Source organism: Solanum tuberosum, unplaced genomic scaffold, assembly GCF_000226075.1.
Source record: "Solanum tuberosum cultivar DM 1-3 516 R44 unplaced genomic scaffold, SolTub_3.0 scf00092, whole genome shotgun sequence".
NCBI classification, from domain to species: Eukaryota; Viridiplantae; Streptophyta; class Magnoliopsida; order Solanales; family Solanaceae; genus Solanum; species Solanum tuberosum.
In genome coordinates this window covers 1124982-1150905 of record NW_006239019.1, presented here as the reverse complement: position 1 = coordinate 1150905, position 25924 = coordinate 1124982, and the positions used below count along the sequence as shown (strand labels likewise).

Genomic DNA, 25924 nt, shown 5'->3' with positions numbered 1-25924 from the left:
TTGAATTGTAATATTATTAAAGCATGTTAGGTAATTATCAAATTAACAATAGCATCGCTATTATGCATTTATCTTATTTGTTTCCTTATATATATATAGCTAAAGAAGCAAACAGTATTTCCTTAATAAAAACTAAACTCTTTGCTAATTTCTGCAATCTTGAACTCTCTCCACTCTCATCTCCACACACGGTTCTCGTCACCGCTAGGGTTTCAAGCCGCTTTTCCCCCTTCTTCTTTGTTCACGGCAACTCAATCCCTGGGCATTGTGAGTTCTTTCCTTAATTCTTCTAATTGTTTTTTGATTACCAGTATTCATTAAAACTCTAAATTTCTTTTTACGATTATCCATTATATATGTCAACAAAAGTGATTTATTCTTAATTTGTTCCATTTGATAGTCATCTGTTTCAATTGTTGGAAATTGTTTTGATTCTTAGTGTTATGCTTATGTGGGACTAGTTGAATGTAAACATTTCACGTTTCAATTGACCAAGATTTAGATATATGAACTGTCGGATTTTACTCAGATTTATGATATAATCTATGTGTGAACGACTTATTTAACTGTATTTTAACTCTTTTGTTTCAAAATTCATTCTTTATAGAAGATTTACTTTTCTAAATCTATGGTTTCTTGATTTTCAGTATTGTCAAATTTCATGATTGTTGTATATTTTTATTTCTTCGAACCACATTTACCAAGGAGATGAACTGCTAAATGGTGATTGGGAGATTTACATTACAAAATCTATGATTTTTAGTATAGTGAAATGTCTTTCCTTCTTTTGATACTAATGATTAGTGATCCATGAAGTAGAGTCTAGAGTGTACCTCATCTGCTCCTTCTATGAGATCCTAATTTCTGGCATACTAAAACACTTTGTTAGGAACTACATTTACTCCTAGGACAAGAGGATGATGAAGTACTAAATGGAGATCAAACTACACAAAGAATGATGTCCGTACTAAATGAAGATCAAAAACCTACCATCTGTATCAAAATCATCACCATCCCCTGAATTTTGATAAGCTTCATTTTCTTCATCAGTGTCCTCTAAATCCTCGTCTTGTGCATCCTCTTCGACATCTGCTTCATTATAATCTTGGATTTAATGATATAGTATAAATACAACATATATGCATATCAAAGTCCAATTCCACCACACGGTGAACCAAGACATACAAGAGCGTAACTTGGGTCAAAACTTAAGTTCAGAGCATATTTGTGAAGACGTAACAACTTATACAAATTAATGTGAACAATAATATGCAGGTGAGGTTTATATAAATATTGGAAAGGGGTAATTGATGAGTTTTAGAAAGCACTATTCTTCATGCAAAGAACCTCTGCTCCCAAAAAAAAACATGGCACAGTTTCCAGGGACTCTTACATAGGTGGAAAGAAACAGGTTCATTAGATTTCAAAATCGGAAAGAAAAGAAAAAAAGGAGACATAAGCTTTCCTCCTTGATATTCTGGTACAGATAGCTATCTACTTGTTTTTTATCCACTATACAAAAACACCTCATAGACAAGATGAGGCACAACGAGAAGGACAGGAACTAGATCAGGAATGTCATTGGCTTACCTTTTCATCAAAATCATTATCATTATCAAAGATAGCTATTCTTCTCATTCTTCCGTCATGGAAATCAACATGTTCCCTGAAACTACTACTCGATCCTGGGTGCTTCTCTGATCCAACAGTATCTTCTTCCTCAGAACTATCATCAGAGGTGTTCTTTGACTCCTTTGGATGAGTACGCTTCAACTGTAGTGGTTCCAACTCATTCAAATCTTCAGAATCATTGTCTTCATCTGATCCATCACCGTTGAGTTCAAAGACGCACTGATCTCGCTCCGCAGGCACCAAATCATTAGTTTGATCAGCTTTAGCATGATTTGATGAGGATGGATTATGTTTTTTTCCCGAAAAGAGAAATAAAACTATTTTCTAACTTCTCATCGATTGAATATTTCGTGTTCTGAAGTGATTTAACTAAAGCCTCTCCGACATCATTGACCTTCCCTGAGATCAAGAGGATAATACTTGTCAGTGGGAAAATGTCTTGCCAAAAGTTGTGACCCAAAAAATAAAACAAGAACATATAGCATGTTGGAAAAAGGTGATCTCAACATCCAATATGTTCTTTATCCATTATTAAGAAAACTAGTCATAGCCCGTAATACTGAAAAATACAAATTACCAGTGTTAAAAAAAAAAACCAGTTGTAGATCCATGCATGACACAAGTGAGATTTTTAATTATTAGTCTATGCAAAAAAAAATTGTGCCTAACATAATCCTGTTCTTCTTTCATTTTTTTCACGCATTAGTTGCTATTGGCATCCACCTAATGTAGTTTGACATATGTATGGATCATTTTTCGTAATAACATGGTAGGGAGGTGACAGTAACATAACTCAATTTTTCTTTTCAATTGGTCGGCTTAGTGAAAATGCACAAAATCCAACAAACTACTATCGATCATAAGGTTTTTTTAGAAATCAATCATAAGATTAACGACAACCATTCCTGTCCCGACGGTGTCTAAGCAATTGGTAAAAAGATGTACTAAAATTTCACAACATATAGGAGTTCTCAACAACTTCTAAGACCATTTAAGCAAATAGCACTCCTCCGAATGCAAAAGAGAGAGAAAGACTGAACGTGGAGGATATGGATGAAACAAACACCAGCACAAGAGAAGATTTCATAATCAACATTTGGTCTTATTAATTCGCTTGACCAATAATAAGTAGAGTTCAGCCAGAAATTATGATGAGTAACTGATAGGGATGGAAGGAATCCAGAGCAAGCAAAGGAAAGCAACGACATTCAAGGCCTACTAATTGGTAATAGCAGCAAATTTTAAAGCTATAGCTGTTTATGATAAGAACTTACCAATTCAAACAACAAAAGAAGCTATAACCAAAAGATAGCCTGAGGCATATCATTTATCTTGCTGAACTAAATAAGGGAATGTAAATTTCCCATAAGCCAAAAACAAATGGAATTCGTCTATTTTTTTTAAAAAAAAATAAGTTTATAAGAAACAGAGAGGAAATATTTACCTCTGCGACCCCCAACAGCAGCTGTTTCATCAACCTTAGAGAACTAGACAAAGTGATCATTTATGTTTGTATACACAGCATCCTTATCGTAAAGAAGATCGCCCAATCCAGACATGGGGGCATAAAACAGCTTTTCCTTGTCCCTAAGTCCCTTCTTCTTGGCAGCAGATGGTAGAGGGCATGGATCAGGTAATGCTGTTATACCGGCTAAACTATAATCACCAACACCAGCAATATGTACCTGGTCATATTGTGAAGCAGCTTTAGAATATGGACAAGGGAGAAATAAACTGCTAAATCACTAGCTGTAACACCACATTAAAATAACTAGATATAAATAAAATGACAAGGTCTTCACATGAATCATTATACAACTAGTGAGTTTGTATCCCAAAGGCTTCCATCTTTCCTGGTCTTCTCTACTTTGTTATGAAAGGGAGATAACTTGTTCCCTTTCAATAGTACATCGAACAGTAGAATTCACAAACTCTGATTGTTGACAAGTAAAGAAAATATTATTCACAAGTGAAACAGCCAAGCACTAAGCCAATGTTGGATGCTACAAAAGATTCTCTGTGCAAAATCTACAAAACATTGATAAGAGTCTCATTTTTCCTCCTCACATATGATGACAGGTTTACACCAAAAAGGCCAAAGGTCCACTCTATACGCGAAATTCCTAAAACAATAGCCAAAATTCTCTATATTAGCCACTAGGTACATAATATGCATTTGAACGTTAAGCTTGATGATTTTCTCTAAGTCTTTGAACCAGATCTGTGGTATTGTCACTCTTTTTTTTTTTTTTTTTTTTTGATAACCGAGAAATCCGTCTGTGACCCGCCCTTTGGACCAATCACAGCCTTCTAAACTCGGTGGATAATGGGCCCGCCCCTCTACCCTTCTCCACTTAAATACCGGGCTTCGCTTTGCATGGTGTGGGGCTTGAACCTGCAACCTAAGCCACAAATCCTCCACCTTCTGCCACTTGAGCTAGGCCTTGGAGGCTGGTATTGTCACTCTTAAAGTTCATCAATTTGTAGCCCGATAGAGCCAACCAACACTCCATAAGATGTTAGGCATATTGCTATGTCATCTCTCAAGTCTCAGCAACTATATTACTTTAATTGACCTTACAGGGTGCACGAACCTTTGCTTCTATGCCTATAAACAGCCAGTTCATAGCATAATCACAATTTTATTTAACATGAATTAGTACAAAAAGTTATTTTTTGAAACTGTAGTACTAAAAGTTATTTCCCAACCAAATACAAGAAAAGTACAAGAAACAAAGTATTCACATCACAGACCTTTGTTCCTTTCTTCATATTACATCCACGAAGATAACTGTACAAAATGACATTTCTGTCACACTTGTTGTCCATGCACACTTTTTCAGGGGGAGTTAGATCTTCAAATCGATCTACAACAATGTAGGGGTGGGACATGCGCCAGGATAAAGGAGGAAACTTCATGACAGAGATAAACCGAGCAAGATTATGCACTTCACGTTTAGAGTACCTACTCATTAACAAAAAATTGTTTCAGAAATTAAATAGAAATATTACATTATATCAATGTAGCATGCTAAACATGTATTTTCAAATATGGAATCCAGGGACTTACTTCCCATGGATAAGACCAGACAAATAAAATAATTTAGCTCCATCATTTATCTCAGTCCAAAATCTATGTTTTAACCGTTGCTTCGTCTTTTTAAGCTTCTTAACATCCTTGAACTGGTCGAGATGTGTAAGAACACCCATAACTTTAGGAAATCCATGATTTTGCAGTATATTAAGGAATTCAAAGGTCTCCTGCAAAATTTATTGTAACACCCCAGAAAATTTTTGAGCAAAGACTCGACCCGTCCTTCGTATTGAGTACGTTTTTACTCAGGAATTTAAATTTTCTAAGCGTTAAGGTCACTAGATATTGCACCTTGAGTTTCAAGAAGAACTAAAGAGAGTTCATTCAAGTCATTCCAAAGTTTTTCTTAAGTTTTGGTTCAACTTCAAACAACCATAACTTTTAGTACAGGATGAGTAAGGAGACCCATAAGATATTAAATTAAAGCCCTTCGAGACCTCTTTCCAACGCCACCAAGTTTGCTAAATTCCGAGCTCTGAGTAACTAGTTAACGACTGATTGACTAACAATGCTCAAACCTGGCAGTATCTCCGCGATGGCTCCGCGTTACGGAGCCAATAATGATCTCACTGCCTGGTGAAAAACTATTCCGATTCCCATCTCGTTTTATTTATGTCTTAAAGGGTATTTTGGTCCTAAAAAGCCTTAGAATGTCATCTAAATTTCCCTAAACGTGTAGAAAATCAGTTTTTCTTAAATCATACCCTCTCATCCACTCCAAAAATCCCAACGCTCAAGGACTTCAAGAAACGCTAAGGCTAGGGTTCATCTTTGAAGATTTTCCTTCAAGTCCTTCAAGAAGATGATTCTTTCAGGTATGTAAGCTTCCATAGTGTTGGGTTTGTTTTAAGACTTGAGCTTTGAAGTTGAGTAAAGAGTAAGAGTAAAGTTCATTTTCTTTAAAATGATATATGGGAACTAAGTATTCCCAAGAGAAAATGTTTTCACATTTACTGAGATTTCCAAAAGAGTTTTGAGCAAGAAAGGGAACATCGATTCCAAGAGAGCTTTTAAGCTAAGTTTTTGAGTAATTATCTCAAACCAAAGAAGGAAGTTTTGTTATTACAAACATATGAGCTAAGATATTTTGGGAGTAGTATTGAGTCACCGATATGGGGACGAGTTTAAGTTCAGATAACTCACGTCTCCATAAACCATGTAGCCATCATGGGTAGTAAAGGATCATACTTTTTAGATGACTCCTTAAGATGCTTTTAGCATAAGCTAATGGATCCACTAAGTTAAGCGTTCTATATGGCGGCAAAGTATAGGACAGTTCTAGCAGCGTGGGCAAGACGTTGTATCACCACTTAGGCTCATAGTGGTTGTTGTCGGTTAGAGAACTACCACAAAACTATATTACTTTATTATATAAGTAAAGTTGAGTTTGTTATTGCTATTTTCTTTAACGAACTAAGTTGCTTTTACTGCTTTATAAAGCTTTACATATATTGCATGTGTATTGTTGCTTTTATTGAGTTGAGTACCCAGAGTCGAATATCATATCTTTGAGTTGAGTACCTAATCTCTGAGTTGAGTATCTTATCCTTGAATACTTCTGAGTTGAGTAGTTTTGAGTATTCCTTGAGTTGAATAAATTTGAAATGAGATAAGTATGTTTCATTTTTATCAAGTTTCAAGCTTATGTTTATGTTTTAGAATTCCCCTTACATGCTCGTACATTCCACTTACTGAGCCATTTGTCCTGCATCTTTTCATTATGCAGACACGTGTTCAGGATCATCAACAGGAGATTCGTTATACATCCGGGAGTTCGAGTTAGCTATGGCGAGCCTCCTTGTTTTCGGAGGAATTCATTTACTTTTCAGTTTAGTAAGGATGTCGTGGGTCTTGTCCCGACTTCCATATTTATCAGTTAGAGGCTTCATAGATAGTCAGTATAGTTGAGAAGTCTGTATTATTTATTTTACTAAATGTTTTAAAGACTAAAGTAGCCTATTTTATGGCGAGTTGAATAATTTATTTTATTCAGAGTTTTCTTTTTTAAGTTAAAACTTTCTATTTAAGTTTCATGAATTTTATTCAGTTTTTAAGATTTTTAAGTTTGAGTTAGTCTTCCGCTTATAGTCAGCCAGGATGGGCGTTCGTTTGGGGACCAGCAATGGTTCTCGAGTGCTGGCCACGTCCAGGGTGTAGGCTCGGGTCGTGACATTAATTAAACCAATCACAAGGTCTACCAACAAAAAAAATATCAGCCGAGAAATTTTCAAAGAAGAAATAAAGTTGGCAGAAATCACCAATCAGTAAATGCGAAAGGTACTGGAGGAAGAATATGACACCCTCTGTGTTACCTTGGTAACAAGATGGCAGCATGCAACAAATGTCAATTTTAATATAACCAATTAAGTTTGTGTAAGGAATCTAACTGATACTCCCTCTGCCTCTGCTATTCTGTGAGAGATTTTGATCAAACACACCATTAAATAACTTAACTAGCATATTGAATTGATAGTGTCAGAAGACAACACTGAAATAGTTGTTAAAAGTGATCAGGTATTACTGAGGATATCATGGTATAGAGTAATAAAGTATTACACTTTCTTCAAGTACTAATATTTTTGCATGTCATGAGAAAAGGCATGTCAAATAAAATGGGACAAAGAGGATCAATTTGAAAGACAGAGGAATCAAGAACTTACATTAATGATAATATCAGCATATAATTAAATCTCACCTAACTTGCTACGAATAAACCATCCTTAGACTAGAGTAGTTGCTACATGTATTCAATGACAAAACGCTAGAATAATCTTATGCTTATCCTAAAGAGTCTTTTTTCTCTTAAGAAACAAAAGCGCACCATTTCAAAGCCATCGCTACCGTCAATGAGAAGCAATGCCAAATACGCAAACTTTGCCACATCAATCATTCCATTGATATCATTCGAACACTCTGTAAACTGCAAACGTCTCTGCTTACCTACAATGTCACAAATGAATTAACAATAATTTTCCAATACCAAAGATCCAAGTAAAACGCAATAGAAATAGTTATGTCAATACTGCATATATAGCTACTCTTCTAATTGATTAAGTTGACACCTTACTTTGGGACATCAAAAGGAAAAAAAAATGTCTTCTAGATATTATCAATATTGTCAGAGGCAAAATGCATAGAAAAGCTATTTTATGGGATATATTAACAACGCTCAACTAAATACAAACTAGGTGAAAAAAGATGCAAAATTGATGGAAATAAAACACTGCATATTAAGTTAATATATTGGTGGATAAAGACCATGGTAGTTCAAGTTCCACTCTATTTCTAGTTAAGTTTTTAAGTTCACAATGCAATTGTAAGAAGTAACTAACTCTCTTGTAAAAATATTTTAATTTCCTATTCCTAGGGAGTAGTGACTAGAATATTTCCATCAGCCGAGTTTCCTTAACACTTCACACTAAATTGATCCAGCCACCTTAATGATTTAGAGTCAACCTATAGGCAAAACTCAAGAATTTCATAATTAACCTAGGTTTTGTGTTGAATCACCAACTAAGAGCTTCCACCGAAACAGCAATTTAGCAAGGCACAACATTCATCCTACAAAGTGCCTTGCCTACCGGGTTTAAGTGCACATTTGACAAGACCAGTTACTAACATATTGCAATAAAGCAGAAAAGCATATCCTCGATCACATAGCAAAAAATCGAAAAGAGAAAAAAAAAGTATAGCTATAAAATACAATTTTAAGTTTATATACATATCAGAGTCAGTAACAGCATCACAACCACAGCAGATTACTCGGACGCGAAACCAAGCACTCACTGTATACCATGTCCCAACTGATTTTGGAGGCATGTCTTGCTTGTGGAGAACTAAATATAATTTCAAAACCCAGTAAAAACCAGCCAGCTGAAGTTATTCTGAATGCAGAGTATATTAAGTTGAAAGAAACCCAAATGAAAGTAGAATAACCTCCTACACAAAAAACATCTTTATACAAGAAAATTAGCTTTTCTCTTTTATTTCATTCATTAAACTTGAAATGTTATATGGGCTAAGGGGAAGTATTAGGAAAATTTAATTAAGGTCTTCTCTAAAGTACGGAATCCATCTCGAAAGCCTACCATTGTAATTGAAATGAGGAATAGGAAAAGGATAAGGAACAAGAAAATGGATATACTGTAATATGTTAAATGAATAATTTCCACAACCACCCAACACCTCCAGCATATTTGATATCCTCTCTACCTCCTTTTTGAAGGAGATAAAAATCACAATCAAGACGAAACATGAGATAAACAGAAACCATCAAAGATAATATCTCAGATGTGATCAGGTGAATCCATACTTTCTTTCTAATACTTCCAATTATTCATTTATGGACTAAGCTAACCGGAAAAAGGAACAAGGTGGGAAGCCAATCCATACCTGATACTATAGTGATGGGACCTCGAACTTCAAGTAAATTTTGCTTTGTATAGTGCTTCACGAGAGACTTAATTAACAGTGACTTCCCAACCTATAATAGCATAATACATAAGAAGATCAAATCTAAAACCCAATGAATGACATCTAACCAAAAACAACCATGTGAAATCAACCTTGGGAGGTCCCTGCACTACAATAACATATGGAGCTGGTTCACCAGTGGACCTATCAACTGTTGGGACATGAAGCCTCTTCTGCTCCTTCTCTGTTGCTCGTGCTTGCAATTTCTTTGCTTTCACCGTGGAATTAAATGCAAATGCCTACAAATTTACATTATAAGTCTCAAGAAATTACAATTCAAGAAATCTTGGACTTGTGCCCAAATTATTATTTTCTTGATGAAGTAATCAAGAAGATTCAAAGAGTACAAAAGTAGATATGCTTTCTCCATTACATGATAAATGGTAAGACCCTGGAGCCAGTGAGGAGACTTAGGTCTAGAGTTAAAAGAACTACCAACATCTATTCATCTATGACTGGGTAGACCAACAAAATAGACTGAAACAAACATTTACCCAGATTATTAATAAAAATCAGTCAAGAATAGAGTAAAACAGTAAGACGAACCCAGGCACATAAAGAACAAAAAAGAACTACAAGAAAAAATACTATTCAAGAAACCTTAGGATTATGTTGTTTATTGTTTTCGTCAGAAGCACCCTTTTTTTCTTGTCGGACTTGGATTTTTTCTTGGCGGTAGGACCAGTCTGACGTGACCTGTGAGATTTGTGCGACTGTTCTCCGTCGATAGCCATGGCAGAGAGAGAAAAGTCTATGAATCAATTTGGCGTTCTGGGTTTCCAACTGCAACCCTCAAAAGACTAAGAGCATCGTCGGCGGCGGCGAAGAAGAAGAAGAATGGGATGGATAAATACTGAAAAGGGTTTAAAGAAGACACTGTTTATGGAAAAGGGTTTAAGGGCATAGTAGCGCAGCGAACTGTTAAAATATGCAGAGTATTATACTAAGGTTATTCCGTTATATTATATACTCCTTAGCGTGGCATGTAAGTTCGTAACTTAAATTATACGAATCTTATTAAAGAAATATCTCTATCATTTTTTGGAGAGTGTCTAGATTGATATATTGTAAGTTATTTCTTATTTTTTTAAGCTTTTTTTTTAATTTAGAAAGTGTTTAATTTAGGAGTGGTGCACTGCTGCGTTGCTGCTATATTATTAAGTTCAGATTTTTGGGCTAATATGTGGCTTCATGTTGATGAAAATAGTTGATGCACCTTAGCTATTAAACAAATGTTGCCAACACAACTATATCGTGCACAAGTATTACAACAAAAGAACTATATGAACTCATATTTGCGAAGCAGAGGTTCCAAAGTCCGCAGACCTCTTTGGATCGCCCATTAGGTTTTCTTGTTTGAAAGACAAATTGGGTGGGTCAATGTTACCTATTAGGCCGGATTAAGTTATTGGGGCGGGGCGGGTCATATCCGAGTTTGATTTATTTTAAATTGAATAGTTCATTTAATCTCAGTTATCCACGTGTCCTCTGTTAGTGATAAGGGCATATTTAGCCCAAAAGTATAACGGGAGGGGTATATTTATCCCGAAAGTATAACTAGGGGTATATTTAAACTATTTCCTATAGTAGAGAGGTATATTTGTCCCTTTCCGTTGAAATAATGATATAATGTCTCACTAATTAATAATTTTATATCAAATTTGAAGTTAAATACACTTATATACATGTATTTTTGCTATAAGATACATTCTGAAATAAAAATACATAGGGAGAGAGGCAGGCAAGAGATAGAGAGAAGGGAGGCAAGCGAGAGAGTCAGTGTATCTCAGATACATACGAATCACACTAAATATATATATATTTGGGGAACTAGATACACTCTGAAATTTAGATACATAGGAAAAGAGGTGAGCGAGAGAGGGAGAGAGGTAAGCGATGTAGGAGAGAAGTGAGCGAGAAAGTTAGTGTATCCAAGATACAATTACACCTATTTTTGACCTAATGTATCTGAATAGATTATACATGTATCTGAAGATCGAAATCTGACACAAATAGTAATTTTGAAAACTTGCAAGAAATATGTAATTAGACCTTAAAGTAGTAAAAATTGTGTAGTTTGAATCAAATTTTATTAGTGATAGATACACTTTTACTTAGCGTGTATCTCCTAGTTTGTGTCCATCTTAATTATTACATTAGATAATTTTGATGTTTTTACTAGTATATAAGTAGAGAATAACCCAATTTATAAGAATATTATCTTAGTTAATCTTCTAAATTTTCTTCTTTTCCCTTTAGTATTTTCCTCAAGATAAATATTAGAAATAATTTGAAGAGTAACATTTTGTGTTCGACTAAAATAAATTATATGTTTTCATCTGATGTTTACTACTTTCATAGATGCCGAATTAATTTGAATTTTTCTCGATTCCCAGTTTCATTAAAACACATATATAATAAAATTTAGTTTGATATCTTTTTATGTATATACTAGTAAACGTGAATAATATAAGCTTTAATTCTTCATTATGAGAAAACAAGAGGGATCGGTTCAAGTAGTAAATACCCTCCACCTCCAACGTAAAGCTAATCATACGTCACATTCCATCGTCAAATATAAACAGTAGCAGTAGAAAGGAACTGACAACTAAAACCTCGCAATAACTATTGGCAATCCAAAACATGTCTATAACAAAAACACAAAGCTATTCAAACAACTTAATCTGCAATCCAAGTCAAATAAAAAACAAAAGAAGAAGCAAAATGTTCAAGGAGTTCTGATGGAAGGACATGAGAATTCTACTTGACAGCAACAGCTAGTTCTTCAGCTCATGTATCGCAGCGAGGCTGTTTGTGTAAGGTATGAATCTTCTCTTCGGATTTAGCTGTCCTGGAGTCATAAAAGTCTCAACCTTCTGCCCACTCAGGTAATAAAGATATATCCTTTCAGTTGTGCAGATCACCACAATGTCATCACCACTGTTTATGCAGGGTAATACGCTGCACAACACAGTACCATTGTCAATAAAGGGATCTTCCTCCAGTGTTTGGCAAGACTTCTTGTGTCCAAGATTTATGCAGACACTGTGATTCAGACTCATGTCCATTCCTCCGTATATATCTAACATAAAAACATCCCCACAATCGTTGTAAACAGTTACATAGGATAGCTCATCCTTTACCTGAGTCAAGGCACCATATCTCCCAGGTGGAATAGGCACACGTAGAACTGCAGCGACCTCATTTTTCACATCAAATGCTAGCACACCATTTGATGTTGTACTCCAGTACGCCATCCCCTTCATATATAATCCCCCACCAACAAGAGTTGTATCTTCCAACTCAAGACACTCTGAAGAAGAGCGACTCCAGGAATTTGATTGAGACGAGTAAATCTCAAAGAACACAACTGGTTGATCAAGAAGAGGGACAGCAGCGACAAGGTGAAAATACGATTCAATATTACCCTGAGGATCAAACGCAAGAATGACAGCTGGATCAGATCCGTGATAATATTGATGAGGAGGGATACGTTTCCAATCTTCGGTCAGAGGATTGCAAACGTAATAACTCTCCAACCCCTGGCAAAGGAGCAACCCGCTGCTAGAACTGAGAACTTTAATCCTTTCAGGCAAGAAACCCAGGGAAGGATTGGGGATACCATTCGCAGAATGGTCCAGAGACAAGAAATTAGGATCAGATTGGAAATCCACATCCACAACTTGATAAAAGTAGCCTGAAAGTTTCTGGAATGAAGTGCTTTGCTGGTATGCTAATAACGGACAAACTATCCAATGATTCCATTCATTGGACACTGCCCGAAACTTCATCAATGATTTACCAGGAAGGAAAGGCAATACATGTTTCATAGCCACATCTTTGATCTCCATGTCTTCTCTCCTAATGTAGTCTGCAGGTAATTTTGATACTTCATTCCATTCCTGCTTATAAGCAACAGCTTTGAAGTCGTCCTCTGGAACCTGCAATCCAAGACAAAAGAGGTATTGTAATCAGATGAAAGAGATATATACATATCAATTACAGCTCAAACTCATACTAGTTGGTGTCAGTCCCATGAAACATTTATTTCTACTCCGCTCTATTTAGGTTGGGCACTTTCAACAAGTTCACTTACAAAGGCTCATTTAAATAGTGTATTCATCAACATCTCTCAAAAAAATAAGGAAAACAATGGAAAGACAAACAAGAGAGTATCAGAAAGAGCAAGATCTAACGAAGCAGCTTCTCAAAAAAATAGGGGAGTCCAGATTGCCCATATAATTACATTGTGAAAATAAAAAAAATGGTTTTGGAATAAGATGAGTTCAAATGAAGCAAAATGAATAGTAGTTTTCATCCATCAAAGTAATTGTTGGTTGTGTAACCTGGGATATGTTGCACTATTGCAGAACTATCGATCAGAAGAAAAAACGACCATTCTTCTATGATAAAAAGGTTATCGGAAACAAACTCTCTATCCAATAAAGGTAGGGGGGGGAGGGGGGAGAGGGGGTAAGGTCTGCGTAGATCCTACCTTCCCCAAATCCCACTTGTGGATTCCACTGGGTATGTTGTTGTTGTACTGAATTGAATAAGTTTCAGTATTGTTATTCATATAAAACAAATAAAAATACTCAAAAATAGGAGAGGAAGAAAACCATACCTTGTGAGTCCCACTGTCCTGTTGTTGAATAGCTGGAGAAAATTCCTCAGCATCAGCCATGATATTATTCTCAAACTCATCAGAGCTAATAGCCATCATGTTGTCCTTCAACGATTCCATTTAATTTTTTCTGCACAAATACCACGGTGTTAGTGACAATGGAAAATTTAAAGCATAAACTCCCTCAAAGTATACTTATGAACAATCAAAAGAAAGACAGGCTAATCCACTCTAACAAAGTGTTTTAGTATGCGAGAAATTAGGATCTCAGAGAAGGAGTAGATGAGGTACACTCTAGACTCTACTTCATAGATCACTAATCATCAGTATCAAAAGAAGGAAAGACAGTTCACTATACTTAAAATCATAGATTTTGAAATGTAAATCTCCCAATCACCATTTAGCAGTTCATCTCCTTGGTAACTGTGCTTCGAAGAAATCAAAATATCAACAATCAAGAAATTTCACAATACTGAAAATCAAGAAACCATAGATTTAGAAAAGTAAATCTTCCATAAAGAAGGAATTTTGAAACAAAGAGTCAAAAGGCAATTAAATAAGTCATTCACACATAGATCATATCATAAATCTGAGTAAAATCCGAAAGTTCATATATATAATTCTTGGTCAATTGAAATGTGAAATATTTACATACAACTAGTCCCACATAAGAATAATACAAGGAATCAAAACACATTCCAACAATTGAAACAGATGACTATCAAATGGAACAAATTAAGAATAAATCACTTTTGTTGACATATATAATGGATAATCGTAAAAAGAAATTTAGAGTTTTTAATTAATACTGGTAATCAAAAAACATTAGAAGAATTAAAGAAAGAACTCACAATGCCCGGGGGTTGAGTTGCTGTAAACAAAGAAGAAGAGGGGAAAGCGGTTTGAAACCCTAGCGGTGACGAGAACCGTGTGCGGAGAAGAGAGTGGAGAGAGTTCAAGATTGCAGAAATTTAGCAAAGAGTTTAGTTTGTATAAAGGAAATATTGTTTGCTTCTTTGGCTATATATATATAAGGAAACAAAGTTGATAAAAGGAGGAGAATTTCGACATTTCATGGCCTTACACAATCTCAAGTCAAAATCTTTCTAGTAATTTTCATTCTGAATAGAGCTGTCAAAATAGGTCAGTTCAATCTAATTCAGCTTAAGTTATGCGGACCAAGGAATTTGATGGGTTAGGGCGGGCCAGCCCTTCCATGTTAAAAAGCCTTAAAATGATCAGCCCAGCCCAACCTTAAAAGCGTGTCACAGGTAGGGATGGACTAATCCTTCATTGTTTTCAATCTAAATCCGAACTTAAATGTATGTCAATTTGTTAACATTTCTAACATATAATTATATGAAAGTACATATTCAACACTAACACATCACTACTAAGCACATTTGAATCAATTCATAAAGTTGTTTCGATTAACATCCTATACCCCCTTCTTCTTCAAGTTTGTAAGAGGTAAATTTGCCTGAATCCGCATTATATCCAAACTCATCTCTCTTTTGAATTGATGATGTGGTAATTTTGGTTGGATTTATCAGTCGAAGCAGGAGACAATATGGCTCAGGATTGCTCATTTTTGTTAATTTCACGGTTTCTCTGAATTTGAAAGTGATCACTTAGTAAGTTTCTATACCAAGGCTCAATCCAATTAAGTCTGTAGCATCTACCAATTTCTCCGTATCCCCCTTTCTTTTTGATCTGAGATTATCTTCTTTTGCATTTACATGAAGTTTAATTAGTTGAACATTATCAAACAACTACAAAAACTAATAATCTTTAAATTCACTTTAAAATATTACCACTTTGAATTTGAATAAAAATGTACATCAAATTTTTAGCACGATAGATACAGCTTTTATAGTTGGTGACTAGGAATTTTAGTATTGGAGATTTAACGCGAAATGAGTTCAGTATTGTGTAAGATACCAAGACTTATTCGGTAATCACTATTCCTAGCTTCTACTCTTTTTCACAATTTTCTTTTTAAGTTTAGAGTTTACATTAAATCATAATCATGAATGCAACTTCTATACTTGGTGATTAGGATTTAAAGCAAAATGAGTAAAGTATTGTGTAAGATACTAAAACTTATTCAATAATCATTATTCCTAGTTTTTTTTTTTTTTGAACTTGGTAACTTATCATTATTCCTAGTTTTTACTCTCTTTGTTTTACAATCTTCTGTTAAATTTCTAATTTAAATTAAATAGCCTTTAGGAGAAGGAGGAAGAGTAGGAGCTAGCTTTTCCTGGATGCTTTATAGGAATCCATCACTATCCCTTCCTCCACCAATAAAGGTTCATCCTGATTGCCCCACGAGACGGCCTCAACCGAACTCCGATCGAGCCTCAATAACCAGCGAACTGACTTGAGCTGGCTTTATAAGCATCAGTTTTAAATGGACTTAAGAAATCTTAACCAAAGCAATCCCTAGTAGCGGATTGGACTGGGGTGGCCTCAAGGGACAAGTCCATTTTGACAGCTCTAATCCTAATTAACTACGGAGGTCGAGCAGTTTGACTTGTATAAGAAAGAAACCAATATTTATTCTTCTTTCTTTACATGTAAGTATTATAAATTTCATACAAAAGAAATTTTACACCATTAGATAACATAATAATCAAGTAAGAAAAATAATTATAGGTGTAAATAAGTGAATTAACACCCATAAATAAAATGCTACTAAAAGCGCAATTATCACGTTCCATATCAAGCATACTAACGTGAATTATTGACGATCGTAATTAAATCTCTCTATCTTTTATCCAATCAATCCGATTTTTAAGTTAAAGCTTTATATTATCAGTTAGTGAATCTTAAATCCTATTTACTCACTTAATTGAGTCGTAATATTATTAAAGCATGTTAGGTAATTATCAAATTAACAATTGCATCACTATTATGCATTTATCTTATTTGATATGCTTTACTTGAGTAGAGGATATATGCGAAACAATCTTTCTACCTTCGCAAGTTCTCCCTAGTTTCCACTAGTGCAATTACACTAAGTATGTTGTTATTGTTATTAAAGGAGAGAGGTACATTTCAAATTAAAACTTTCTCCTCTTTTACTGTTAAAAAGTTTCACAAGAGACTTAATTATTAGTGACTTCCCAACCTATAATAGCATAATCCATAAGAGGATCAAATCTAAAACCCAATGAATGACATCTAACCAAAGCAAACATGTGCTTGCAACTTCTTTTCTTTCACAGTGGAATTAACTGCAAATGCCAATAAGTCTCAAGAAATAACTAGTCGATTAGGAATACTAAAACTTTAAAATTACTATCTACATAAGCGGTTACATCACACATATTATTGCCTAAAAATCTGTCAGGAATAGCGTAAAACAGTTGACAACCCAAGCACATAATGATATACAGAATTTAAAGAAAAATTAAAGAATATGAGTACCTTGGGATTATGTTGCTTATTGTTTTCGTGGGAAACGCCCTTCTTTCTCTCATTGGACTTTGATTTTTTCTTGGCGGTAGGACCAGATTGACGTGATCTCTGAGATTGGTGCGACTGTTCTCCATCGATAGCCATAGCGGAGAGTGAAAAATCTCTGACTAATTTGGCTTTCTGTGTTTCCAACTGAACCCCCAAAAGAGAGAATTATAGAATGCGAAGAAGATACTAAAAAAGGGTTTAAAGAAAAAACTGCTTATGTAAAGAGTATAGTGCACCACAAACTGTTGAGAATATAACTTGTAAACCTTTTTTTTTTTAAATGATATAATTCTATTTTATTTTATTTTCGGCTTTGCACTGTACCCAACTGAGCAGTAAAGAGTATAGTGCACCACAAACTGTTGAGAATATAACTTGTAAACCTTTTTTTTTTTTTAAATGATATAATTCTATTTTATTTTATTTTCGGCTTTGCACTGTACCCAACTGAGCAGTAAAGAGTATAGTGCACCACAAACTGTTGAGAATATAACTTGGAAACCTTTTTTTTTTTAAATTGATATAATTCTATTTTATTTTATTTTCGGCTTTGCACTGTACCCAACTGGAGAATCTCCTTCAGATGCAAAGCCAAGTCCTTTCACTAAGGCATAAATCGTATATCTCAAAGAGGTCATATTTCTTTGGGTTGGTAGTAATGGAATTATTTCAATCTAAAATAAAGAATATCTCACCCACCTTGAGTTGACTATTGATCTGTCGCCTGAACCAAGGGTGAAACCTCCGCTTCTATGCAATAGCTCGCAAGCCACATAAGAGAGGTAGCCTACACTAGGCAAGTCCAGTCCGACAAGCTCGACTCAGAAGGCAAACACCTTGCTTTCGCTGGCAAGGGATTTCGAACTTGAGACCTCGAACATGGATGTCCCAAGCCCAAATCACTGGGCCACAATTAACAAATAATTTGTGACAAATATTTTTAATAGCATGGACAAGTAATTTTTGATGGAGGCCTTGGAAACGAAGTTATTTTTGTTAGGGAGGGCTACTGCTAGTAAATATAAAATTGTCTAATCTGAAATTATCCATAGTTGAAAATTACAACAACACAATTGTCGACATTTGTGTCACACATAGCATCCCAAATTTGCTACTACAGAGCTAACCAGGGCCCTCTGCATCCAGGTAGATGATGGGAATTGCCTTGTTTATTTGATACAGTAGTAGAAAGAAAATCAAAGGAAACCATAACTAAAAACTCCAAACCATTATTATTTGTGAAGGAAAAAACATTCAAAACTACTGTCCAACTGAAATAATGGCAATTGAAAGCATGATCTATTTACCAAAGCTAAGCTATTCATTCAAAGTACTAATTCTGTCATCCAAGTCCAACAAACAAAAAATCATGAAAAATGTTCAATTCCACATAGAACAAAGCAGCAGCAGCGGCGATGTAAGGGAGAGTTTTCTACTTGACAGCAACCGAAATATCATCAAGGCACTAATTGTTCAGTTCATGTAACATAACGAGGCTGTTTATATAAGGTATGAATCTTCTCTGAGGATTTAATTGTCGTGGAGTCCTGAGAGTCTCGACCTTCTGCTCCCTCAAGTGATAAAGATATATCCTTTCATTCGTGTAGATCACCACAATGTCATCAGCGTTGTTAAAACAAGGTAGCACGCTACACGACACAGTACTGTTCTCAATAAAGGGAATTTCCTCAAATGCTCGACGAGACTTCTTGTGTCCAAGATTTATGCTTACACTGTTTTTCAGGCTCATGTACATTCCTCCATAGATATCTAATACAAAAACATCCCCACCGTCATTATAAGCAGTTACATAGCATAGCTCATCTTCTATCTGAGTCAAGGCACCATATCTCCCAGGTGGAATAGGCACATGTAGAACTGCTGATATCTCATTTTTCACATCGAATGCTAGCACCTCATTTGATGCTGTATTCCAGTAAGCCATCCCCTTCATATAAAATCCCCCACCAATAAGAATTGTACCTTCTAACTCAAGACATTCTGAAGAAGAGCGCTTCCAAGAATTTGATTGAGACGAGTAAATCTCAAAGAAGACAACTGGCTGACCAAGAAGAGGGACTGCAGCGACAATGTGATAATATGATTCAATATTATCCCGAGGATCAAATGCAAGAACAACAGATGGATCAAATCCATGATAATATTGATGACAAGGGATGAGTTTCCAAACTTTGGTTACAGGATTACAAACATAATAATTCTCCCGTCCCTGACAAAGGAGCAACCCGCTGCTAGAACTTAGAACTTTGACCCTTTCAGGCAAGAAACCAAGGGAAGGACTGGGGACTCCATTCGCAGAACGGTCCAGAGACAAAAAATCAGGATTAGATTGAAAATCAACATCCACTGTTTGATAAAAATAGCCTGAAAGTTTATAGAATGAAGTACTTTGTTGGTATGATAATAATGGACTAACAATCCAATGATTCCATTCTTTGGACACTGCCCGAAACTTCATTAATGATTTAGCTGGAAGGAAAGGCGCTACATATTTCTTTGCCATGTCTTTGATCTCCATGTATTCTCTCCTAATGTAATCTGCAGGTATTTCAGATTCTTCATTCCATTCTGGCTTAAAAGCAACAGTCTTAACGTCGTCCTAGGCAAGACAAAACAGGTATAGTAATAAGACTCATGAAAAAATTGTATCTACTCTTCTTTAGGCTGTGTGTGTTTTCGAGGAAGAAAACAATACCTTGAAAATCCCATCATCCTCCCATTCATATTCATCAGAGCTATCAACCATGTCATGATTCGATTCATCAGAGCTATCAGTCATGTCGTCATCCTTCCAAGATTTCATTTATCTAAAAGCACGACAATGTAAAATTGTAAGTATAAACACCCTCAAAGCATACTTACAACTAGAAATTAGAATCAAGAAATTTCACTATACTAACAGATTTTGAAATGTAAATTTCACATAAAAAGGAATTTTGAAACAAAGAAAGAATCAAAAGGCAATGAAATTGAATCAATTGTAATACATAATCATAATACTCACAATAGCCGGAAAACCAAGAATAAAGAGTTTTAGTTTTAATAAAACAGAGAGTGTTTGTTTAGTTTCTTCTCCCATATATAAGGAATTAGTTGATTTATTAAACAAGGAGATCTTTCTTCTCTTGTAACTTCCATTCCAAGTAACTGAAAGAAACCAATTTTTTATTTTTTTTTATTTTATTTTCTTTTAGGATATTCATTCATGGAAAGAGAATCCCTCTAGGATATAACATCCTTTTTATCTCTCCTATTTATATGTAATACTAGTTACAAAAATCTCGTGCTTTAAACGGGTCCAATATTTGTTCATAAATTTATTTTTAAGTGTTATTAATTAAATATTTTTTAAAAATTATTAAATGATATTTAATCATTTCACTAAGTGTAAAATAAATATTTGATAATGGTATTGAATTATTGATTAAATGATTTTAAATTCTTACTTTAAAATAAATTACACTATGTTTGTGTGGTAGCAGATCATTTTTATTTTTTTTGCAAAATCTAATATGAAAAGGTCCAGTGAGATGTCCATAATTAAAGTATTTTTCGTTATCGATCATTGAGTTTTTAGTCGAAGTAGTTACAAAATATACACAAATATTATTGACATTCAAAATAATAAAGCTATAACTAAAGAATATGAATTTAAAACTAAATGTAATAGCTAAAACGAATCCCATAGTTTCGAAAAAAACTGCACACCAATTAAATTAAGGAAAAAGGGTCGAAAATATCTCTCAACTTTGTTTTATTGGTTGACTATGCTTTTACCGTTTCGATGAAGTTATTCTTAACCCTGCTATTACTAATTTCATCATTTGTGTCCCTCAATTGGATGGAAAGCCCCAAATCAACTAAAATTACCCAATTTACTTTTTTGAGAATTTAATTTGGTATGAATTCATTTGGTTTAGTAGATCTGGTTCAGATAAAAAAAAAGAAAAGGAAATTGGGTAATTTTCTATTAAAAGAACTCATGGTATAAAACCTACATGGAGAAAAGTCAATTATTTCTATTAAAAGAACTCATAATTTAATACAGTAACTACGAAGTTATCTTTGGTAGGAAATTTCACCCTATACTAAGGACTCAAATCCGAATTAATCACAAAGGAGCCTAACACAATGTTATTAATGAGTTGAGTTGAAAATGATTGAGCGAATGAATGAGCGAGTTATTTTAAACAGATTGGACAGATTGAGTTTGATTTTGCCACCCCTACTAACACTCGAGTGAAAACACAAAAATAAAAATATAAAAGCAACCATATACAATGAGTGGAAATTGTGGTATGATCCTCTACTTACTTTATAGTAGGAAAAAGCTTGGAAGGATTATGAAACAAACTTCATTTACGAATATTTAATATATCCACTGCTATTATATAGCATAATTAATCCTACGCTGTCACTTGAAATAATCATCACAGATAAAGTAATTAATAATAATAACATGAACAAACTATGATTATTCTTGAAAGAAATTCCAAGCAAGGATGTTGTAGCTCGAAACAAAGATCTTTCAACTGCAGCAAAGGCAGACTAGAGGGAGACTAAGCTGTTGACGTAGGGAAAGCATCTCGAATTATGAAATTCACCCGGAATGCATTTTGTTGCACGAGACTTGAAATCATACCAAAAGGCTTTTCCCTGGCTCCGAACCACCAACATATTACTGTCGACGTGTAAAACTGAGTAGTCCCCTGCTACATTCCCAACAATATTACTGTCAAGAACAACCTGCTGTTTTCCTGCCCACATTTTGGTTTTGCTTCCCATTTGCATTGTATTTGAGTGGACATTATCCAAAATGCTTAAACTGATTGAATTACCAAAGACGTTCATCTTACAGAGCTTTCCACTAAACTCCCCCAAAATCCCACGAGAATCATGGTTTTGAAGGAGCTGTGACCTCTCCTTTGTTAGATCAAAAGCAAGAATACTACCTGAAATTGTCATCCAGTAAACAACACCATTCACATGAACCCCTGATTTTGGATTTGGCATACGTGTTGCTCTAGCTCCAAAATGGATCTCCCCAGCAACTTCCCAAGAATTCCCTTTGGAGGAATAGATATCAAACTCAACTGCATCACCAAAATCTGTGGATCGAAAAGCGCATATAATTTTGTACTCAGCTACAAAGTTGAGCAATGATGGTTCGAATATGAGCACAATTGCTGGATCTGGTCCATGATTCACATTTGATTTTGGAAGTTTCTTCCACTGCTGAGTAACAGGATTACATATGTAGTAGGCCTTGTCCTCTGCACGACCTTGGCAGCAAAGCAGTCCATTTGAGGAGGACCTAATGTCAACAGGCTCAGGCAAAAACTTAAGTAATGGATCTGGCACCCCACAAAAGCTTGGGTCGATGGGTATGAGAGAAGGAGAACCATCAAGTGAATGGATAAAGAAGCCTGAAGTACTGCGACAAAAAAGTGACTGATTATGGGCAAAAAATGGACTCGAAATCTGGAGTTTCCAGTCCCTACAAACAGCGTTGAATTTGAAAAGTGATTTGGCAGGAAGAAATGAAAGGGAATGTTCCCTGATGATGTCCTTAAGATCCATATACATCTTACTATTCAGCGCAGCAAGAGATCTGTCTGGCCTTTTTCCACGATCCATTATTGCAACCAAAAGTTGTTCCACTGTCAAATAACAACACCAGTCTAAAAGTTAGAATGCATCATATTGAAACAAACACTTTAGGAGTTCGGAACTAATAGTTTCATACTTCCATTTAACAAATAAAATCACCCCACAAAGAATCTTCAACATATTCTTTCTCTAGATACATCCACTGGTTTACGTGTTTTATCTCATTTAGTTTTACCTGTGACAGACCCTACATTATAACTCTTTTCTATTCATATGCAGATACTTACAGAATAAGATGTCATACTACAGAAGCAATGGTTTTCTGGTAACAACTCTGTTAACGACATGTGCTAAGATTAGTACAAAAGTGAATTTGACAGCTTGTTGATGACTTTAGTGTCTCTAAAACCATAATTCAATTGGACCACTAGTTGGTCATCATGTGAATGTTATCTGTGACTAAGCAATCACTTGCTATATTCCATGTCAAAAGAATCAATGTGAACCTAGCTTCAAATCAGGACTAAATATGAATAATACCCTTGTCCTGGATTTGATAACTAAATAATAAATGATCAAACAAAAATATTCAAGTAAACTAACTTCATTAGTTTTCATGTCAAGATAATCAGCATAAACAAAATACAGGGCATAACACAGACACGAATGTCGATTAACTACTCAAGTTTGATGCTTTTCGTTTATATAATGATTATAAGTTTCCAAAACAATGATTTTTTTCTTAAGGAAATTCTTTGAAAGGATTTTGTTGACCAAACTCAGTGAAACAATTATTTGAGCATAAAAATAACTTTATTCTTCAAGAAAACAAGATGGGTCGGAAAATATCCAAAAATTAACCCCCTTTCAATCATCAGCCCACAAATTACATTGCAAAGAATGACTAAACAGAAAACGAAATCAGTAAAAAGATTGCAAATTACAAAACCCTAATCCCAAAATCACATAATAAGATAGAAGCAATCAATCATAAAGCTACAACAAACTCTCATGATATAATCAATACATTGTATGGATAATTGATAATCGCGTAATTAAAGAAATCAAACCTTGATCAAATTTTCACAGAGCGTTACTCTTGTTGATCGAAGTGAAGAAATTTTACCTTGGACTCTTTGTATACTAGAATGGACTCTTGATATATATTTTTTTTCTTTCATCAAATTGTTCCCATGATTTTAATATGTGTCTAAAATAGTCCCTTAAAAAGTAAAAATTACTCATGAATACCATCAAATATTTAAAAGATATGTAAAAATAAAAAAATATTTAATAGAAAGTTACGTCTAAAGATTTAAGTTATATGCAATATCAGTACGAAAAAAATTGTTTACCAAAAGGACATTTAAAGAGATGTTTGATGGATGAATTAGTTATATAAGGTTTGTAATTCATGAATTATTTATACCATAATTAATATTATGATGGTTGTTGTGTATAAAATAAGTAATACATAAATTGTTAAACAAAAACAAATAATGCATAAATTATTTTACAATAAATAAATAATAACGTACATGTTAAATGTTTGACAATAATTATTTAAACAATTTTTCTTTATGAAATGTTCTTCTTATTGAATGTGTCTATATTGAGACAGGTATGTGTTTGTGCTATCTAGTCATAAAGCACTTATTAAAATGTTGTATGTATGTGGAAAAATATTATGCTAATTTATTATGTCAATGTAAGTTTTTATTGTTTAATTAGTTTTCGGATAAATTTCATGTATTAAATATGATTATAATCTTTTGTTTAGAGATATTTTATTTCAAAAAAATATTTTGTTATTAAAAATTCACACGTATGTGTTTTACTGACTTCAATGATGTCAAGATTTCAAATTTTATATGTTGAGGATGATCAAATATCAAATCATTTAGATAATATAATATCACAATATTATGATTGTCATTGTTATTTTTCCACGTCCATGCATGTTACGTTACATAATTGTTACTTTAATCAATCGAAGTTCATTATATATGCATAATAAATGGCAAAATCTCTAAGATAATCTTCAACTAGAAGTATGATATAGATAAAATAAAAATTGTACTCTACGCATTTTTAAATTATATTATAAAAGTAAGGCATAAGAGTATGTTTTAATGAAGTTTGGTGTAGATTATACACTTATATGACATTTCATTTTGATTTGAAATAATTGTATCAATTTTGACATTTTATTTTATGTTTTAATAAGCCTTATCATTGATTTCAATATATCGAAGAATAAATAATGAACTTTTCTATTATTTTTATTATTATTTATTTAGTGGTGACACTTGTGGTTTTTCCCCTTTGAAATTTACTTAGCTTGTGTTCTACTTGTACAAATATTATGTGATTCATAAAAATCTCATAAACCTCGTAGATCAATTCATATATTATTATGAATTATATTTTGACATCATTTGTTAATAAGTCGTATTTTGTTATGGAGATGTGTCCATCACATAATCTTATTGATTGTTGTATATGTATTGCATGATGATTAGGTCGATTCGAATCGCATAATTCTATCAAAAATAGGTAATTTGAAGTTTGTTTTGCATGCTCTAGTCAATGCTATTGGATAATTGATTCATTACTTTGATATTAGATTTATAACTATCAATCAAAATATGTCAATTTTTTGAATTGTTACTTGATGTTATACGAGATTTTAACTAATAATATTAATTTAAAGACACATTGAGTTCTCTAAAATGTGTCATTAGTTATTTAATATTCTAATGAACGCTTATTTAATTCCGAAAGGAATATGTATATCATATCCAAATTATGAAAAAAATGATTTTATCAAAAATATCAAATAAAAAATTGATCCTAACTTCACGGCAATAAAAAAAATACAATACTAAAAATAGCACCACACAAAAAAAAAAGTTAAAGTTGCACCTCGAAAGATGCAACATGCATTAAAAATTATAAAAAAATTCAAGTTATATGCATCTTAGTATAAGAATACCTAA

At 34.0% G+C, this 25924-nt stretch overlaps 2 protein-coding genes and 1 pseudogene across 2 annotated transcripts; all 3 read right to left on the bottom strand.

The window, feature by feature from the left end:
- Positions 1 to 990: 990 nt before the first annotated feature.
- Positions 991 to 10120, bottom strand: LOC102594871 (ribosome biogenesis protein BMS1 homolog; annotated as a pseudogene).
- Positions 10121 to 11741: 1621 nt separating this feature from the next.
- On the bottom strand, positions 11742 to 17496 carry LOC102595210 (uncharacterized). The gene is made up of 3 exons (XM_006347722.2): positions 17256 to 17496; positions 13824 to 13953; positions 11742 to 13140 (listed from the first exon to the last, which is right to left on the bottom strand). The coding sequence occupies exons 2-3, from the start codon at positions 13941 to 13943 to the stop codon at positions 11977 to 11979; spliced, it is 1284 nt and encodes a 427-aa protein (XP_006347784.1). The 5' UTR covers positions 13944 to 13953; positions 17256 to 17496; the 3' UTR covers positions 11742 to 11976.
- Positions 17497 to 21649: 4153 nt separating this feature from the next.
- LOC102592454 (F-box protein At5g49610-like) lies at positions 21650 to 24099 on the bottom strand. Its single transcript, XM_006347714.2, has 2 exons — positions 23996 to 24099; positions 21650 to 22975 (listed from the first exon to the last, which is right to left on the bottom strand). Exon 2 carries the CDS (start codon positions 22950 to 22952, stop codon positions 21864 to 21866), a length of 1089 nt encoding a protein of 362 aa, XP_006347776.1. The 5' UTR covers positions 22953 to 22975; positions 23996 to 24099; the 3' UTR covers positions 21650 to 21863.
- Between the last annotated feature and the right edge of the window lie 1825 nt (positions 24100 to 25924).

Excerpts from the sequence above, each read along its gene's own strand:
- LOC102595210 (XM_006347722.2), bottom strand. The coding sequence starts at position 13,943 with ATGGAATCGTTGAAGGACAACATGATGGCTATTAGCTCTGATGAGTTT. Across the intron at positions 13,141-13,823 it reads AGGACAGTGGGACTCACAAG|GTTCCAGAGGACGACTTCAA; the intron begins GTATGGTTTTCT and ends CTTGGATTGCAG.
- LOC102592454 (XM_006347714.2), bottom strand. The coding sequence starts at position 22,952 with ATGGATCGTGGAAAAAGGCCAGACAGATCTCTTGCTGCGCTGAATAGT.